Genomic DNA, 21,439 nt, shown 5'->3' with positions numbered 1-21,439 from the left:
AATGTCGGCTTCAGAGAAGTTACTGCTGTACAAGGTAACGTTGACTACGTCACTGTATGGAGAGTGCTACGGGAGAACCAGTTGTTTCCGTACCATGTACAGCGTGTGCAGGCACTATCAGCAGCTGATTGTCCTCCATGGGTACACTTCTGCGAATGGTTCATCCAACAATATGTCAATCCTCATTTCAGTGCAAATGTTCTCTTTATGGATGAGGCTTCATTCCAACGTGATCAAATTGTAAATTTTCACTATCAACATGTGTGGGCTGACGAGAATCCGCACGCAATTGTGCAATCACGTCATCAACACAGTTTTTCTGTGAACGTTTGGGCAGGCATTGTTGGTGATGTCTTGATTGGGCCCCATGTTCTTCCACCTATGCTCAATGGAGCACGTTATCATGATTTCATACGGGATACTCTACCTGTGCTGCTAGAACATGTGCCTTTACAAGTACGACACAACATGTGGTTCATGCACGATGGAGCTCCTGCACATTTCAGTCGAAGTGTTCGTACGCTTCTCAACAACAGATTTGGTGACCGATGGATTGGTAGAGGCGGACCAATTCCATGGCCTCCACGCTCTCCTGACCTCAACCCTCTTGACTTTCATTTATGGGGGCATTTGAAAGCTCTTGTCTACGCAACCCCGGTACCAAATGTAGAGACTCTTCGTGCTCGTATTGTGGACGGCTGTGATACAATACGCCATTCTCCAGGGCTGCACCAGCTCATCAGGGATTCCATGCGACGGAGGGTGGATGCATGTATCCTCGCTAACGGAGGACATTTTGAACATTTCCTGTAACAAAGTGTTTGAAGTCACGCTGGTACGTTCTGTTGCTGTGTGTTTCCATTCCATGATTAATGTGATTTGAAGAGAAGTAATAAAATGAGCTGTAACATGGAAAGTAAGCGTTTCTGGACACATGTCCACATAACATATTTTCTTTCTTTGTGTGTGAGGGATGTTTCCTGAAAGTTTGGCCTTACCTTTTTGTAACACCCTGTATACTATTGACTTGCACCTACACAAAACTTCTCTGGCATAACTCACGTCTGTCTGGAATAACTCACGTCTGTGGGGGAGAGTCACATTAGGGGTGGGAAAATCCGACCGGTCAAAACCGATACCGAACAGTAAAATGGTTCAAATGGCTCTGAGCACTATGGGACTTAACTTCTAAGGTCATCAGTCCCCTAGAACTTAGAACTACTTAAACCTAACTAACCTACGGACATCACACACACCCATGCCCGAGGCAGGATTCGAACCTGCGATCGTAGCAGTCGCGCGGTTCCAGATTGAAGCGCTTAGAACCGCTCGGCCATATCGGCCGGCACCGACCAGCATTTGAGTTCTGAATAACTGGCATTTTTCGTTATTTGTTTTGTCTCGGTCATAATAGGTGTTTGTTATTTTTTAGTAGTAATCGAATAAAAATACCGAAATATCAATTAGAAGTAGTAGCAGTGCTAAAATTTTTCGTTTTTAAATAAACATTAAAAAAAGGAATTGGTTTGAAATATTGCTTCATTTAAGAAAATGGGAAAAGCTATCAGCGATCTTTTAATAACAATGCCGGCCGCGGTGGTTTCGCGGTTCTAGGCGCTCAGTCCGGAACCGCGCGACTGCTACGGTCGCAGGTTCGAATTCTGCCTCGGGCATGGTGTCCTTAGGTTAGTTAGGTTTAAGTAGTTCTAAGTTCTAGGGGACTGATGACCATAGATGTTAAGTCCCATAGTGCTCAGAGCCATTTGAACCATTTAATAACAATGCTGACAGAAACTAGCAACAAACACACGGCAATAGAGTCGTACAGCATTGCTGAGACAACAATGCCGTCGTTGCTACTTGACGTGGATTAAAGGTACGCGTGTACTGCAGTGTGCAAGACTTACCCCCACCTGATCTACAGGCTGTCTCCGTAAGAGCGTGCAAAAATGTTTCAGGACATAGAGGATGTTCCACTGGACAATCTGAGGTGAGGAACCTGAGGGTGGAGAAGCCAGCTTAAGGAGATATGCAAGTAAACTTGTCTACCGCTTGGTCTAGATTACTGTTTTCCACCTTATTTTCAAATAACTATCCTGTTTATTTACATGTACATTCTTTATTTGCTGCAAGGAAATGAGGAAGAGGAGCCTGATTACTAGCAAGTATTTCCTGGTCACTGTATTGGAAGGGGAGATCCTATTCCATGGCCTGCCAAGTCACCTGACCTGAACCCCCTAGATTACTACCTATGAGGATATCTAAAGTAACTTGTGTATGAGACCCCAGTGGATACGGAGACGGTATTAATTTCCAGAATTTTAGCTGCCTATTATGTGACATCAGGGATATTCGTCAGGGCGCGTCAGAAACTTGTTCGCCGATGTCACTGGCATTGAGGTTAATGGCCGTCAGTTTCAGCACATTTCGTAAGATACAGTACAAATGGTACGTTCATTGTGTCAGTGACGGTATCTGCAGTTAACTGTAACTAATGTAAATAAAAAGTACACAATACTGCGATTTAATTCCTATTATCTGCTTAAGCTGGCTTTTCCGACCCCAGGTTCCCTATCTCAAATTCTTCAGTGGGAGCATCCTCTACGCCCTGTTAAATTTTTGCACGCTCTAACGGAAACACCCTGTGTATTTAGTTCGTCGTTGTCGTCGCCGGACATCGTTATATTGTAGAGTGGCACCAACCCTAGTCTGGAAATGTTTTTACGAAATAACATAGCAAGCAAATACAATATTTTATTTGCTTTAGAAGATTAAAGATTTGTCTGCCATTTCTATGAAGTAATAAAAGAGGAAGGAAATTATGGTAAGAGTAATAAATTAAAAACTTAACAATTCATTCACACTACACAATAAAAACAGAAAGTAGCTGATCGCCTGTGGGTGCATAATTACCTTATATGCTTGTAGGCCTTGAAAACGTGCAAATTAACACGAAAAACAGATTCTTTGGCATCAGTTTTTACCCTTTAGCAATAAATATTTGTAATGCCTAAATAATGGTATGATCACCGATTACAACGTGATTTTTTAGCATAGTTTCGAGAAACTAGAATCAATGGGCAAAAACTGGTGTTTTTTGGTAGCATTCAACCAGTTATTACTTTTCGAGAAAAGAAGTGATCGGTGGACGGAGTAAGTTTTCTTTTATTTGCCTATTTAATTTGATATTGTGATTTAATGTATCTTGAAACTGAGAGAGCAAAAGTTTTTCAATCGTTGTCAGATTTGTACGTTTACTACAGGCAATAATAGGAATAAATAACCGAAAATCGGTTATTTCAGAAATCGGTTATTTTGAGCGCTTTCAACAGTCAGATTAAACTGGCGTGAAAGAAAAAGCAATACAACCGAAAACCGGGTGTTTCAGCGATAACGGCCATCCCTCGGCCACGTGACCGGCTGTTAGCAGCTTCACACCTTCTGCAATACTCCACAGGACCAGTGTGCTCTTTTTAGTAAGTGGTAAATATTTTATCTAGTTAGCTTACATATGCTCAAGGTCAGCAGCAATATTTTTCATTAGTCGCTGATCAGCTGGACGTTACTCGGTATTTCGTAACAAGTGCCTGATAACGTCACTGTGCTGTACACAGCTACGTCGTCTGCGAAGGTCCTCATAAGGCTGCAGATGTTATCTACCTGCTATTCTACATATGACAACATTGCTTTCTTTAAATCCAATAAAATAAATGTGATAGAATTATCTACGAGATATCTAAAAACTGCAGAAACAAAAGATCTGTATAAAGAGCCTCAGCATCTGCTTACGGAATTTATCATTTATTTTTTAACAAGAAAATATTTTATTCTTCTCTTGTGTCGTGGAAATTTACTTATTGTATTGTCTATAGTGTCGTTGTGGAAGCATGATGTACGTTCTGATCTGTAGCCTGCTTACTGAATAATTATGTATTTAAGTGCGAAGCAGTGTCTTATTTCATAGTAGTACCTGAAACACCTTAATTCCAATCTTAAAAAAACATTATTAATGAGTCAGTATTTTTCAGAGGCCTATTAAAAAATGGAAAGAACCTATCTTCATCAGTATCAAAGTCCGATTGTGTTAAGTTTTACATTTAAATAGTGTAAGAATTTTATTAAAGTTTCATGGTCATGCGTCACTGAACAATGACACCAGATAACCACAACGCATTGGCTTGAACAGTCATCGACTTTCAATGAAGGGGAATGGAAGAAGACTAATACACCTTTTTTAATTTTCAGGTAATTGAATTGCCTTACATATGCTATTCAGAGAAAACTCTACGAATGAGAAACAATCTCATCGCCGTTGAGGTGTGCTTTCTTGACGCGACTAAATTTACAAGTGAAATTTGTAAATTATTAGGAGTTTATCAACGTCGTTTTGCTGGAGTTTTTTTTCCTTTGTGTAATTTCCTCTAACAAAACTAATTCCTCCCGAACAGGCCATGAAGGCCCAACGGTAATGACCGGCCGCCGTGTCATACTCAGCTCACAGGCGTCACTGGATGCGGATATGGAGTGGCATGTGGTCAGCACACCACTCTTCCGACCATATGTCAGTTTCCGAGACCGGAGCCGCTACTTCTCAATGAAGTAGCTCCTCAGTTTGCCTCACAAGGGCTGAGTGCACCCCGCTTGCCAATAGCGCTCGGCATACCGGATTGTCAACCATCCAAAGTGCTAGCAAGCCCAGCCCGAAAGCGCTTAACTTGGGTGATGTGACGGGAACCGATGTGATCACTGCGGCAAGGCCGTTGGCTCGTTTCCTCTAACAAGAATGCACAAATCAATATACCGTGAACGTCAGCGGCCCTACCGGACTACGCCAGATGCTACGTTCGCTTCTGTCATCCACTACTTAAGACACAGCCCAGCATCTCTGTCGTGAACCTCTCTACAGTAGAACTACATAGTGCCGACATGTTTCGTACGTGAACTGATGAGTGGTGTGGTGTGGTGCTGTTGCAGTCAGGGGGAGCAGTGGTACGAGTTCAGGAGGAGAGTCAACCAGCCCATGATGCAGCCGCGTTCCAGCAAGCTGTACGTTCCCTCCATCGACAAGGTCGCCCAGGACTTCACCGACAGGTGAGAGCCGTCGGTGACACGAGTGCTAGAAGCAGAGTAACAGTGTTGTGTTAGTCAAGTTCTACATTATCTTTTTCCTTCATTCTTTCAGAATGCTCACTATCAGAGATGAGAATATGAAGATGCCTCCCGACTTCCTGAATGAGTTGAACAAGTGGGCACTAGAATGTGAGTATCTCTATAATGTTCTTTGCTCTAAATGGAACAGTGCCTGTGTCTGTAACGAAGCAAAGAAGAACTTTGTCTCGTGTGCTGAGAAGCCGCGGAAAAGGAGTGATTCTTCAGTCATAGTTTCCCCCTGAAAATTTGCTTCGAGTTTGTTCCTCAGATACTTTTTTTTTCTGCGTTCGCGGTGTACTGATGCAGAATATTAAATTGCTTCTTAACCAATCCGACTGAATCGCAATTTACAATGCCTTACAGTAAAAAGTGAAGCACTCATAAAATATCATCGGATGTCAATGTAACTTCGCGCACGTACACACCACAGGCAGCTACACTGAAGAGCCAAAGAAACTGGTTCACCTGCTTAATATCGTGTAGGGCTCCCGTGAGCACGCAGAACTGTCGCAACACGACGTGACATACTCGACAGGGAACTGACACCATGAAACCTGCAGTGATCTCCATAAATCCGCAAAAGTACGAGGGGGTGGAGATCTCTACCAAACAGCACGTTGCAAGGCATCCCAGACATGCTCAATAATGTTTATGTCTGGGGAACTTGATAGCAGCGAAAAGCCGGCCGGGGTGGCCAAGCGGTTAAAGGCCCTACAGTCTGGAACCGCACGACCGCTACGGTCGCAGGTTCGAATCCTGCCTCGGGCATGGATGTGTGTGATGTCCTTAGGTTAATTAGGTTTAAGTAGTTCTAAGTTCTAGGGGACTGATGACCTTAGAAGTTAAGTCCCATAGTGCTCAGAGCAGCGAAAATGTTTAGCCTCAGAAGAGTGTTCCTGGAGCCATTCTGTAGCAAATCTGGACGTGTGGGGTGTCGCATTGTCCTGCTGGAATTGCCCAAGTCCGTCGGAATGCACAATGGACATGAATGGACGCAGGTGATCAGACAGGATGCTTACAAATGTGTCACCTGTCAGAGTCGTATCTAGACGTATCAGGGGTCCCATCTCACTCCAGCTGCACACGCCCCACACCATTACAGAGCCTCCACCAGCTTGAATAGTCACCTACTGACATGCAGGGTCCCTGGATTTTTGCGGTTGTATCCATGCCAATACACGTCCATTAGCTCGATACAATTTGAAACGAGACTCGTCCGACCAGGCTACATGTTCCCAAGCATCAACAGTCCAATGTCGGTGTTGACAGGCCCAGGCGAGGCGTAAAGCTTTGAGTCTTGCCATCATCAAGGGTACACTAGGGGGCTTTCGGCTCCGAAAGCCCATATCGATGATGTTTCGTTGAATGGTTCGCACGCTGACACTCGTTGATGGCCCAGCACTGAAATCTGCAGCATTTGCTGAACGGCTGCACCTCTGTCACGTTCAATGGTTCTCTTCAGTCGTCGTTGTTCCCGTCCTTGCAGGCTCTTTTTCCGGCCGCGGTGATGTCGGAGATTTGATGTTTTACCGGATTCCTCATATTCACGGTATACTCGTCAAATTGTCGTATGGTAAAATCCCAACTTCTTCGGCACCTCGAAGATGCTGTGTCCCCTCGTTCGTGCCCCCACTATATACCACGTTCCAATTTCACTTAAATCTGTAGCAGAAGTAACCGATCTAATAACCGCGCCAGACACTTGTTGCCTTACACAGTATAAGCGTTGCCGAACGTAGCGCCGTATTCAGCCTGTTTACGTATAATTGTATTTGATTATCCATGTCTAAACCAGTTTATTTGACGCTTCAGTATATATAAGTGATTAAGAGGTGCAATTCCTTATAGGATATTTAAGGGGCGTAAACAGCGTCAAAAGTTGAATGATCACTGTAAAGGATAGGGACATGTCGCGGCCGGCCGGAGTGGCCGTGCGCTTCTAGGCGCTTCAGTCTGGAACCTCGCTACCGCTACGGACGCAGGTTCGAATCCTGCCTCGGACATGGATGTGTGTGATGTCCTTAGGTTAGTGAGGTTTGTTCTAAGTTATAGGGGACTGACGACCTCAGACGTTAAGTCCCATAGTGCTCAGAGCCATTTGAACCATTTTTGAGATGTCGTGTACTTCTATATGATACAGCGTTATCAGCATGTGACTGAGTTTTAAAGGAGCCTCATTTACGGTTTCCGTTTGGCTGTGTGGTCGAATTGAGCGGTATCCAGATTTATGGGACATTTTGATGTGATAGTGGCCTGATGTTGGACTGCATGGGAACTTGAGGGCAGACATACATGTCATCAGGTTTCCAGTCGACCACATCTGACCACCACAAGGGAATGTCCCCATACTGTGCGCCAAGCATATTGTAGCCCCTTCACATCCGCATCTTCCTGTCCAGAACAACTAATAGCCTCTCTGCAAGATTCTGTGTAATCCCACATCTTTGGTCGGAGACTACCAGCAGCCAGTCTTGGGAATTAAGGTCCCTTGAATAGGCTCCTGTGAACACCACAGCACAAATGGCTGCATTTTGAGTGGTACTGCAGCTGATGAGCATGGACTGCTGATGAATGGTGTCATATTATGTTCAGGATAGATCGCAGTTCTGCACTATTCTGGATGACCATTGTGGTGTGAGGAGCTGTTGGGCATGCTTTCAAAAATTGGTTCAAATGGCTCTAAGCACTATGGGACTTAACATCTGAGGTCATCAAGCCCATGGACTTAGAACTACTTAAACCTAACTAAACTAAGGACATCACACACATCCATGCCTGAGGCTGGAGTCGAACCATAGCAGCAGCGCGGTTCTGGACTGAAGCACCTAGAACCGCTCGGCCACAATGGCTGGCTTGATTTCAAGCCATGAGTGGTAGTGACTGGGGGAACTCTGATGGCACAATGGTATGTCGCAGACACTGTGCATCGCCAAATGTTACCTTTCATGCAACAGTATCATGGTGCCATTTTTTTTGTCGTGTTTGTGAGCAAGGGGAGATGCTGAAATTTAAGTTGTTAGATAGCAAAGAAGGGCTATATGTTTATTAAGTATAATCATCAGAATACAATAGCACGATTCCTTGAGAGGTGAGTTGCACTATAATGTTCAGGCTGACAATTGGATGAAGTCTGTGAGGATACAGGCAACAGAGAGCTTAGGGTACTCGAGGAGGCTTTGGGGCCATAGGTGGCGGCGGTGACGGGGTATTCAAGAGTGGATGTACACCATGAGCGCTGATGCAGTCAAATGCTCCTTGTGGTCTTGTTGATGTGCATGGACTGATGAGCTGCTGAGTGCAGCCAGCATAAGCCTCAAGTGTGAAGAACTGACTGCAAAGTGGTTGGGTGGTGACCTAAGCATTCACCCATTGGACGGATACCGGCAGAGGCACGTAAGGCTCAGAAGTGCGATAGTGCTATGATGGCAGTGTTGTTTACAGTAATGCTTATGCATCTGTTGGCGAGGTTGGTGCCACACAGAACCTTGGCAGCTGGTGGAAATTTCGTTGAACACAACCCAGTGTGTGTTTGTTGATGTGGGCTATTTTTGTCTGATCTACAGAAGGAGCATCATTAGTGGCATAGAGCTATGGCAGCTCAAAACACGATGTATGATTGGTGGCTGTGTTGCATGTGGTAGCCAGGAGACACAGCATCCCTTCTCCCCCTAAAGGAGAGATGTTCGCATCTCGAAGAAGTGGCTTCTGAAAGGAGGTGGCTCTAGAATGTGTGCCTGTGAGCTGGGGAGCATTGGCTGAGAGCAGGAGTCTGATGCAACTGAGATAGAGGGGTCTGGTCAGACATGGAAAAGGAGATGGCAATGGAGACACAGTGTATTTGTCATGGAAGGTTGATCAGGCAGCCAAAACTGGCGAGGGAGACAGGACCCAGTGTGGTTGAAGTTGGAGTCGAAATTTCCAGGAGAGCACAATCAGAGGCTGAGAGAAGTTCAGCTGGTGACCTGAAGCGGCTGCACAGATGAAAAACGGCTGGAAGCCGATGGGAACGGTGGTGTTGGAGGCTGTGATGGGGGCGGTTGAGGTTGGGCCAACTGAGGTAGAACTGGCTGTAGTTGGGATGACTGCAGTTCGGCCAGCTGTGGTTGGCCAGTTGCAGTTGTGCCAGCTGTGTTTGGGCTGGCTGTGGTGATACCAGTGGCGGAGGTGCTGGTGACAGAGGTGACAGTGGTAGAGGTGCTGGTTGTGTGTAGAGGAGGAGGTAGTACTGGCAGGGAGCTGATGATTGTTGTAGAGGATGATTCGGATTGTGAAATGAGTGCATGTGCATGGAAAACTGGAGAAGTGGGCACCAAAGTGACGTCAGGGGCATTGAGGGAGCTGCAGAGGAGCACAAAAATTTGGCGTTGAGGATGGTGCCTCAGAATGGTGAGTGTGTGCAGGAACACGTAAATTGTAATAATAGGCACTGAGTTGAGCCTACAAGTAAAAACAGGACAGGGTAGCAAGACCTGCACATGGGTAAGGAAATACTCATTGTTGAGTGAAATCATGAGTTGTAAAGTTCATGAAGTATTTTTCCAACCATGTGAAGAAGGCAGCCAGTGGCTTCAACCCAGTTGTGTCGTCGGCGTTAGGGTGAGGGCAATGCCAGAGTGGTCTAACGCCTATGAGAGAAGCTCGTATTCGTGTTTTAGCCGCTGTAAACGAAGCAGGAGCTGCTCAAAGACGTCTGAATGTTGCAGTGCCCTACTGAAAAGGGAGAGTGAGCATTGAGAGCACACAAATGCTGAGAAATATCAGCAACACTCCAAAGCGTTGCACAGGTGTGGAAGGTTACTCTAGGCAAGTATGAATAGCACTATTTCTTGAGATGTGAGTTGCACTTCTTGGTTTAGGCTGACAGCCCATGAGGTCAGTGGTGGCAGTGAGCGGGAGTCGCTCGAGGACTGACAAAATCTTTAAGGCTGTAGGCATTGGTAAGCGGAGTGTGCTTGGGGATGGACGAAGTCCGCGATCCAGTAGACAACTCGAGGCTGCGTGTTTTCCATGGACGTTGCAGTAACATGCTTATTGTTGGCTCAGCAGTGAAATCTAATTGATGAGCTGCTAGGTGCAGGCGGCGTAAGCCGGGAGTGTGAAGAAATAACTGCAGAATTTTCACATGGCGACTTAAATACTCGTTCGGATGAAATATACCGGCGGTTGCACGTGGCTCATGGAAGCGGGGTAGCACCATGATGGTAGTGCTGTTTTCGGTGGTGGTTATACTTATGGCGATGAGGCTGGAGGTTCAGTTTAAAGCTACCCAGTGCTTGTCTGTTGACGCCGACTGTTTTCGTCTGATCTCCAGAGAAAGTGTTGTTAATGGGCCAGAGTTGCTGCAACCTGTGGTACACCATCGTATGATTGGTGACTGCGTTGCAGGTAGTAGCCAGGGGCACAGCATTCTTCTAGGAACTGCTGTGGAACCTCCATTATCTTACTCGCAGTGCGAGACACTCGTTAAGCGAAACAATTTGTCCCATACAAATAAATGTAAAATACGCTAATGCATTCCATGCAGAAAAATTACTAAAAGTATTATCTTATTCGTGCCATTTATTCAAAGAAAATTATACCTACAGTATTACGTACTGTATTATTCATCAAACATAACTAGTTTTTTTTTTACTTCTTTCTGGCGACGCTTCAACACTTGGCGAAAATGCGACTCAGCATTATCGTCAAATACATTTGTAGCGTGCGTAGCCACTGCTTTATGGCGGTGATGATTTTCAGTGTACGATGCAACCGATTCCCATGCTTTCAGCATTTCTCTTATAGCGCCAGAAGATTGCTCCTCTGCTGTTACCGCCTCCTCCTCCTTCTCCTCTGAAGAACTCTCTACAACTTCCTGCTGTGGAACCCATTACAATTCCATAAGCTCTTAGGTGGTCATTTCTTGGCTGTGGTCTTCCACAGGCTCATTGATGTCATTGTTATCCACTTCTAGCAAACATTTGTGGTAAGGACTAAGGGACCAAACTGCTGAGGTCATCCGTCCATAGGCTTACACACTACTTAAACTAATTTAAACTAACTTACGCTAAGGACAACACACACACCCATGCCCGAGGGAGGACTCGAACCTCCGACGGGGGTAGCCGCACTAACCGTGGCAAGACGCCTCAGGCCGCACGGGTACCCTGCGCGGCCCACTTCTAGTCCCATGCTCTTTGCCAAAGACACAATCTCGTTGACTACAGCCTCCACAGGTATTGAATCAAATACTCAGAGTCACATTCGACAACGCACTTGGGCCAAAGCTTCTTCCAAGCAGAAGTAAGAGTTCTCTTGGTAACCCCTTCCCATGCCTTTTCGATCATCTTGACGCAGGTCATGATGTTGAAGTGATATTTCCAAAACTCTCTGAGAGTAAGATTGGTAGCTTCAGTCAACTCAAAGAAACGCTTGAAGAGTGCCTTAGTGTAGAGCTTCTTAAAGTTAGAAATAATTTTCTGGTGTTGGGGTGGGGGGGGGCAGAAATGGGATCTTAATGAATTGTTCTTCAAGGAGGTGGTCTTATAGGCCTGGAGAATGGACAGGAGCGTTGTCCTTAACAAGCAAGACATGGAGTGGCAGATTCATCTCAAGCAAATATTTTTCACCGAAGGGCCAAAAACTTCACTGATTCAATCACAAAAAAGATCACGTGTCACTCAAACCTTGTTTTTAGATCTCCACATCGCGTTTAACCTGCTCTTTTAGACTTTACACTTCTTGAAGACGCACGGTGTTTCTGAATGGTAAACAAGCAGCGATTTAATTTCGTAATCGCCGCTGGCATTGGTACGGAACAATGTGAGACGGTCTTTCATTGGCTTCTGACCAGGCAATGCATTCTCCTCTGCTGTTATAAATGGTTCGTTTCGGCATCTTTTTCCAGAACAGACCTGTCTCGTCACAATTAAAAACGTGTTGCTGTAGATAACTCTCAGAATCTACGAGCATCTTGAACTTGCTGATGAAGTTGTCTGCTGCCTTTGTGCCTCACAACACTGTGGACGCAGGTTCTCCTCTTAAACTTCTTGAACCACTCATGGCTTCCGTTAAACACTTCTTCGGTCGCTGATGATTCTTGCGTCTTCTTAGTGAGGATGGCATCATAAACGATGTTCTCGTTAACAGTGTCGCCTTGCATTTGCTTTTCAAGTATCCATATAAGGAGCAGCCTTTCGACATCGTCCAGAACCCAAAACCGTTGTTTAGATAATCTTGTAGCATCTATCTCCTTAACTTTGTCCTTGATCTTGAGGATAGAGCAAATAGTTGATGTAGACCGAGTGTATGTGCGTGCTAAATCAACAACGCCCACACCACGTTCGCGTTAGTCAATGATTTTACGTTTCATTTCTAAGATCATTTTCTTTCTCTTTTTTCTTTCTTCTTGCAGCTTTATCTTCGGGGACATTTCTACGAAGGTTATTAAAATCTGCATTCAAAAAACGGTCTGTGAACACAAGCTCAGAAAAGCTGTTCGAGTCTTAAAATACACAAACGGAAATTTTGCAAGCTTACGTTTATCTCGCCACAAAATAGTGTAAACGTATGATAGTACACTGAAGCGCCAAATAAACTGGTATAGGCAAACGTATTCAAATACAGAGATTGTAAACAGGCGCATACGGCGCTGCGGTCGGCAACGCTTATATAAGGCAACAAGTGTCTGGCACAGTTCGATTGGTTACTGCTGCTACAATGGTAGGTTATCAAAATTTAAATGAGTTTGAACGTGGTGTTATACTATGCGCACGAGCGATGGGACACAGCATCTCCGAGGTAGCGATGAAGTGGGGATTTTCCCGTACGACCATTTAACGAGTGTACCGAGGATATCAGGAATGCGGTAAAACATCAAATCCCCGATATCGCCGCGGCCGGAAAAAGATCCTGCAAGAACGGGACCATCGACGACTGAAGAGAATCGTTCAACTCCACAGAAGTGCAAACCTTCCGCAAACTGCTGCAGATTTCAAAGCTGGGCCATCAACAAGTGTCAGCGTGCGAACCATTCAACGAAAAATTATCGACATGGGCTTTCGGAGCCGAAGGCCCACTAGTGTATCCTTGATGAAGGCACGACACAAAGCTTTACGCCTCGTCTGGGCCCGCCAACACCGACAATGGACTGTTGGTGATTGAAAACATGTTGCTTGGTCGGACGAGTCTCGTTTCAAATTGTATCGAGCGGATGGACGTGTATATGCATGCAGACAACCTCACGAATCATGGACCCTGCATGTCAGCAGGGGACTGTTCAAGCTGGTGGAGGCTCTCTAATGGTGTGGGACGTGTGAAGTTAAGAGTGATATGGGATCCCTGATACATCTAGATACGACTCTGACAGATGAAGCATCCTGTCTGATCACCTGCATCCATTCATGTGCATTGTGCATTCCGGCGGACTTGGGAAATTCCAACAGGACAATGCGACAATCCTCACGTCCAGGATTGCTACAGAGTGACTCCAGGAACACTCTTCTGAGTTTAAACACTTTATCGCTGCCACCAAACTCCCCAGACATGTAAATTATTGAGAACGTCTGAGGTGCCTTGAAACGTGCTGTTCAGAAGATATCTCCACCCCGTCGTACTCTTACGAGTTTGTGGACAGCCCTGTAGGATTCATAGTGTCAGTTCCCTCCTGCACTACTTCAGACATTAGTCGAGTACATGCCACGTCGTACTGCGCCAGTTGTGCGTGCTCGCGGGGGCCCTATACGATGTTAGGCAGGTGTACCCGTTCCTTTGGTTCTTCAGTATAGAAACAATGTAAAGAATACAGAACATGAACAACTGTAACACGTATAACGATAGCCAGAAATGTTATTCTTTTTATTCTAACTTAACTGATTTGCAGACACATTCCCACAACTGGTTAATGAGCTCAGTATTGAGCGTGACCATCTCCGCTAGTAATACAAGCCTGTCAACGTCGGAGCATGCTGCGAATGATATCATCAATCTCATGTTGAGACAATAACGCCCATTCTTCCCGCAGAGCTGCTCGCAAGTCATGGAGAGTAGTTGGTGGATGCTGACGTGATGCAACCCGTCTCTCTAGTGCATCCCACACATGTTCTGTTGGATTCAAATATGGAGAGCCAGCATGCCACGTCAAGCGTGCATTATCATTTTCTGTTTCCAAGAAAACATCAACCACTAGTACTCTATGAGGTCGAGCATTATCGTCCATAGCCGCACGGTCTAGGGCGCCTTGTCACAGTCCGTCGGCTGCCCTCGTCGGAGGTTCGAGTTCTCCCTCGGGTGTGGGTGTATGGGTTGTCCATAGCGTAAGTTAGTTTAAGTAGGGACCGATGACCTAAGTAGTTTGGTCCCATAAGACCTTACCACAAATTTCGTTTCATCGTCCATAACTGCAAATTCTAGGCCCACATGACCTCGCAACAACCGCACGATGAGGTCCCGAGATGTCGTCACGTTACCTGACGGCATCTGAACCTTGCCGATTCGTGCATACAATTTTACGCGGAGGTGTTCGAGTAGTCAACATACTCCCTTCCACACCATTACGGTTCCTCCTCGACATCGGTCTCTTTCGACGATGTTTTGGCCCAGAAATCGTGTTTCAAGCTCCCTCTAGATGCGAATCCGTCGAGAATCACTTTCCATATCATATCGGGACTCGTCTGTGAAAAGAAAATTGGCCCACTGTTCGACCATCCACGTGGAATGTTGACCACTCCACTCTAGAGGGTCCCTTCTGTGAAGACGTGTCAGAGGTACACATACAACTGGTCTCTGACATTGAAGTCTTCTCTGTCGAAACCTGTACACCGTGTGCCTCCATAGAACACGTTCAGTGGATGCTGCGAGGTCAGATGCCAGTTACCGTGCTGTACCAGACGGTACCGTCGTACCCTTACAGCCAAATAACCGTTTTGTCTTTCTGACGTCTCACGTGGTCGGTCCTTAATTGGTCTTCGGGACACAGTTTCGGTCTCTATAAACTGTCACCACAGCCGAGAAACAACAAAACGATTTACATTAAGCCATCGGGCCACATCAATTTACGACTGTCCTACTTCCATTCTTCCTATGACCCTACACCGCAGAGAGTCTGGTAGGCGTCTTCTCTGTGCCATACTGCACCGTCTGTGCCTATATACATCTACATCTACATCCATACTCCGCAAGCCGCCTGACGGTGTGTGGCGGAGGGTACCCTCAGTACCTCTGTCGGTTCTCCCTTCTATTCCAGTCTCGTATTGTTCGTGGAAAGAAGGATTGTCGGTATGCCTCTGTGTGGGCTCTAATCTCTCTGATTTTATCCTCATGGTCTCTTCCCGAGATATACGTAGGAGGGAGCAATATACTGCTTGACTCTTCGGTGAAGGTATGTTCTCGAAACTTTAACAAAAGCCCGTACCGAGCTACTGAGCGTCTCTCCTGCAGAGTCTTCCACTGGAGTTTATCTATCATCTCCGTAACGCTTTCGTGATTACTAAATGATCCTGTAACGAAGCGCGCTGCTCTCCGTTGGATCTTCTCTATCTCTTCTATCAACCCTGTCTGGTACGGATCCCACACAGCTGAGCAGTATTCAAGCAGTGGGCGAACAAGCGTACTGTAACCTACTTCCTTTGTGTTCGGATTGCATTTCCTTAGGATTCTTCCAATGAATCTCAGTCTGGCATCTGCTTTACCGACGATCAACTTTATATGATCATTCCATTTTAAATCACTCCTAATGCGTACTCCCAGATAATTTATGGAATTAACTGCTTCAAGTTGCTGATCTGCTATTTTGTAGCTAAATGATAAGGGATCTATCTTCCTATGTATTCGCAGCACATTACACTTGTCTACATTGAGATTCAATTGCCATTCCCTGCACCATGCGTCAATTCGCTGCAGATCCTCCTGCATTTCAGTACAGTTTTCCATTGTTACAACCTCTCGATACACCACAGCATCATCTGCAAAAAGCCTCAGCGAACTTCCGATGTCATCCACAAGGTCATTTATGTATATTGTGAATAGCAACGGTCCTATGACACTCCCCAACGGCACATCTGTAACTACTCTTACTTCGGAAGACTTCTCTCCATTGAGAATGACATGCTGCGTTCTGTTATCTAGGAACTCTTCAATCCAATCACACAATTGGTCTGATAGTCCATATGCTCTTACTTTGTTCATTAAACGACTGAGGGGAACTGTATCGAACGCCTTGCGGAAGTCAAGAAACACGGCCTCTACCTGTGAACCCGTGTCTATGGCCCTCTGAGTCTCGTGTACGAATAGCGCGAGCTGGGTTTCACACGACCGTCTTTTTCGAAACCAATGCTGATTCCTACAGAGTAGATTTCTAGTCTCCAGAAAAGTCATTATACTCGAACATAATACGTGTTCCAAAATTCTACAACTGATCGACGTTAGAGATATAGGTCTATAGTTCTGCACATCTGTTCGACGTCCCTTCTTGAAAACGGGGATGACCTGTGCCCTTTTCCAATCCTTTGGAACGCTACGCTCTTCTAGAGGCCTACGGTACACCGCTGCAAGAAGGGGGGCAAGTTCCTTCGCGTACTCTGTGTAAAATGGAACTGATATCCCATCAGATCCAGCGGCCTTTCCTCTTTTGAGCGATTTTAATTGTTTCTCTATCCCTCTCTACACAGCGATTGTGGATGTGGGACTATCCGGCAAACACCACCCCGTATGACAGATACACTGACGTCATTGCTGGCGTGCCATTTTCCTTGCAGAACACGATCCTACGGACATCTGTTGACAGTTGTATTATTATGTCGTGAATTAGACACAGGACAGAGAAAAACACAGGTTCGTTGTATTAATTTTGGGCACCACTGTATGTGATGTAAATGGCTGTACCATTTGGGTGCATTGATTTGGAAGCTTACATTTATTACCCCGCCAAGGATCTATAGACGTTAAAATTTGACATGAATTTCAAGTTGTTACATGAAGCCATTTCTGGGAAAAGAGGTTCTTGACAATCGAACAGAAAGACAGACACGCAGATGGACAACAAAGTGATCCTAGAACGGTTAAGTTTTTACCGATTGAGACACGGAACCCTAAAAATAGCAAGTTTTAATGCTTTTGGAGTTACCTTGTTGCAACAGAATCCATTCAGTACCGTTCTAGTGGAAAACTCTGCCATCTGTACGACCTTCGTTGACCGTTCGTTTACGTGATGTCGGCGTCACCTAGTGTTTCTGTCAGTAGGGCCGATAGCTACATGGAAGCGCTCCTTCGCTGTGACTGCTTTCACATACGCACATTCTTTCTCCGATGTGGGGCGATCGTTTCACGAGACGGCACGCGGAGAAGAATCTGAAACGCGCCCGGTCCGGACCTACGAATCGCAGCACACCGAATCTCTATGGAAACCATCTCTCTTTGTCAGGGGAGACAAAACTCTCGTTCATGTTATACGCGTAGGTCGCGTAAATGTATGACACTTGCGATTCTCGTGATAGACTGTCTTTTGGGCATTGTATTAACGGCTACAGTTGACGTACAACTTTAGTGAAATCGACAGAATCTTCTGTCCTTCATTTTGTATCTACAGTCGCCAAATGCAATAAAGCAGTCGAAGAGATCACTGATCAGTTAATTTGGCACAACAACGAATCTCCATTCCGTATTACTCGTACAGTGAATAAACACAGCGTTTGGTTTACTGAAGGCTTTGGAGTGATTTTTTTTTTGTGGTGTAGTCTGTAAAAAAGTACAAAAATCGTTTTCTTCCCTAAAAACACACATACAGAGGACGTGGTTTACCTTACACGACATGCCATGTAAGTGGCTGATACACTGATACTTTCTTTGAGTGTCATTTGGTTCCAGTATTTGAATTTGTACTTGCTTACAGACGGTTCTGTGTTTGGTTGGATGACAGGAGAAATTAAAGGAGAGAACAGAAGAAATGTTACCCACAAGGCAGTGTTCCAGCATCAACAGTGATCAGTGTGCCTACAGATGATCAGCCACGTCTCCAGGACATTGTGCAGACGATGTTGTTGTCGCCATACACGATCGTCAGTTGAAACAGATTGACGGATATATCACAAAGAACCTGACAGTATGTCAGTACACTGAGGTGACAAAAACCATGGGAGAGCCATATGCATATCGGTAGTATCGGGTACACAACGTATAAAACGGGGGTGCATTGGCGGAGCTGTCATTTGTACTTCATGCGAAAATGATTCCGACATGATTATGGCCGCATGAAGGGAACTGACAGACTTTGAATGCGGAACAGTAGTTGGAGCTAGACGTATGGGACATTCCATTAAGAAATCTACATCTACATCTACATTTATACTCCGCACGCCACCCAATGGTGTGTGGCGGAGGGCAGTTAACGTGCCACTGTCATTACCTCCCTTTCCCGTTCCAGTCGGGTAAGGTTCGCGGGAAGAACGACTGCCAGAAAGCCTCTGTGCGCGCTCAAATCTCTCTAATTTTACATTCGTGATCTCCTCGGGAGGTATAAGTAGGGGGTAGCAATATATTCGATACCTCATCCAGAAACGCACCCTCTCGAAACCTAGACAGCAAGCAACACCGCGATGCAGAGCGCCTCTCTTGCAGAGTCTGCCACTTGAGTTTCCTAAACATCTCCGTAACGCTATCACGCTTACCAAATAACCCTGTGACGAAACGCGCCGCTCTTCTTTGGATCTTCTCTATCTCCTCTGTCAACCCGACCTGGTACGGATCCCACACTGATGAGCAATACTCAACTATAGGTCGAACGAGTGTTTTGTAAGCCACCTCCTTTGTTGATGGACTGCATTTTCTAAGGACTCTTCCAATGAATCTCAACCTGGCACCCGCCTTACCAACAATTAATTTTATATGATCATTCCCCTTCAAATCGTTCCGCACGGATATATTTTACAGAAGTAACTGCTACCAGTGTTTGTTCCGCAATCATATAATCATACAATAAAGGATCCTTCTTTCTATGTATTCGCAATACATTACATTTGTCTATGTTAAGGGTCAGTTGCCACTCCCTGCACCAAGTGCCTATCCGCTGCAGATCTTCCTGCATTTCGCTGCAATTTTCTAATGCTGCAACTTCTCTGTATACTACAGCATCATCCGCGAAGAGTCGCATGGAACTTCCGACACTATCTACCATGTCATTTATATATATTGTGAAAAGCAATGGTCCCATAACACTCCCCTATGGCACTCCAGAGGTTACTTTTAACGTCTGTAGACGTCTCTCCATTGAGAACAACATGCTGTGTCCTGTTTGCTAAAAACTCTTCAATCCAGCCACACAGATGGTCTGATATTCCGTAGGCTCTTACTTTATCAGGCGACAGTGCGGAACTGTATCGAAGGCCTTCCGGAAGTCAAGGAAAATGGCATCTACCTGGGAGCCTGTATCTAATATTTTCTGGGTCTCATGAACAAATAAAGCGGGTTGGGTTTCACACGATCGCTGTTTCCGGAATCCATGTTGATTCCTGCAGAGTAGATTCTGGGTTTCCAGAAGTGACATGAAACGCGAGCAAAAAACAAGTTCTGAAATTCTACAACAGATCGATGTCAGAGACATAGATCTATAGTTTTGCGCATCTGCTCGACGACCCTTCCCGAAGACTGGGACTACCTGTGCTCTTTTCCAAACATTTGGAACCTTCCGTTGCTCTAGAGACTTGCGGTAGACGGCTGTTAGAAGGGGGGCAAGTTCTTTCGCGTACTCTGTGTAGAATCGAATTGGTATCCCATCAGGTCCAGTGGACTTTCCTCTGTTGAGTAATTTCAGTTGCTTTTATATTCGTTAGGGAATTCAATATTTCGAGATCCACAGCGTCAAGGGTGTGCCGAGAATACCAAATTTCAAGCATTACCTCTCATCACAGACAATGCATTGGACAACGACCTTCACTTAACAACCGAGAGCAGCGGCGTTTCCATAGAGTTGTCTGTGCTAACACACAAGCAACACTTTTGAAAAAAACAAACGCAGAAAACAATTCGGGACGTCTAACAAATGTATCGGTTACGACAGTGCAGTGAAATCTGGCGTTAATGGGCTACGGCAGCAGACGACCGACGCGAGTGCCTTTGCTAACAGCACGAAATCGCCTGCAGCGCCTCTCCTGGTCTCGTGACCATATCAGTTGGACCGTAGACGTCTAGAAAATAGTGACCTGGACAGATAAGCCCCGATTTCAGTTAGTAAGAGCTGATGGTAGGGTCTGAGAGTGACGCAGACGCCACAAAGCCGCAGACCCAAGTTGCCAACAAGGCACTCTGCAAGCTGGTGGTAGCTCCATAATGGTGTGATCTCTGTTTACATGGAATGGACTGGGTCCTGTGGTTCAACAGAACAGATCATTGTCTGGAAATTGTTATGTTCGGCTACTTGGAGACTATCTGCAGCCATTCATGGACTTCGAGTTCCCAAACAACGATGGATTTTTTATGGACGACAATGCGCCATGTCACCGGGCCACAGTTGTTCACGACTGGTTCGAAGAACATTCTGGACAGCTCGAGCGAATGATATGGGCACCTAATCGCCCGACATGAATCCCGTGGAACATTTATGGGACATAATCGAGAGGTCAGTTCGTGCACAAACTCCTGTACCGGCAACATTTTCGCAGTTACGATCGGCTATAGAGGCAGAATGGCTCAATATTTCCAGTGACTTTTTTGATCCACGCTACGCCATATTGCTGCACTACGCCGAGCAAAAGAAAGTCCGACACAGTATTAGGAGATATCCCTCGACTTTTGTCACCCGAGTGTATATTACAAGAATAGTGCACTGAGGCCAATTTCTTCAAACATTTAAGAGTATGCCTTCCGTCTGCGCTCGAGACCGGCACTACAGAAATTTAATGTGTTAATAGGCAGTCCAGCTCCGAAAATACACGTACACACCAGGGCATGTGGCATTATCTCTGATAGATTTCTTACCGCCAGCCATCATTGGCATGCAGCGAAGAAAGTGGCAGAAAGACATACCTTCTTTTCAAAATTAGTGCGGAGAAATTGGTATGGTAACCCTCTTGTTCTCAAAAAAACTTCAAAAGGCTTGTTTTTCTGTGCAACCAAGTATTCCTCCCCAGTAGGGAGGCCTTTTCGTGCTGATTCTGAGCGGTGGTATATGAACCGTGAATTTACTTTCAAAATCTTTTCTTAAGGAATTTACTTTATTTACTAGCGATTCATCAAGAACATTAACACACTTAATCACACTATGTGAGCGTGGAAGTAGTTGCCAGGGGGTAACTGATGAAAACAAATTTCTTTCAACAAA

The 21,439-nt window shown here is 45.5% G+C and overlaps 1 protein-coding gene across 1 annotated transcript in view; it reads left to right on the top strand.

Moving 5' to 3' along the window:
• Positions 1 to 21,439, top strand: part of LOC124795372 (probable cytochrome P450 301a1, mitochondrial) — a 338,959-nt gene that overhangs the window by 223,322 nt on the left and 94,198 nt on the right. Inside the window, exons 5-6 of the mRNA XM_047259378.1 lie at positions 4,975 to 5,091; positions 5,183 to 5,259. Of these exons, the coding sequence (XP_047115334.1) occupies positions 4,975 to 5,091; positions 5,183 to 5,259 (194 nt within the window). The remainder of the gene's footprint in view (positions 1 to 4,974; positions 5,092 to 5,182; positions 5,260 to 21,439) is intronic.

The sequence above is a fragment of the Schistocerca piceifrons genome, chromosome 4 (genome assembly GCF_021461385.2).
Source record: "Schistocerca piceifrons isolate TAMUIC-IGC-003096 chromosome 4, iqSchPice1.1, whole genome shotgun sequence".
NCBI lineage: Eukaryota > Metazoa > Arthropoda > Insecta > Orthoptera > Acrididae > Schistocerca > Schistocerca piceifrons.
Note: the sequence above shows the minus strand (reverse complement) of the source record. Positions and strands in the feature narration are given on the sequence as shown.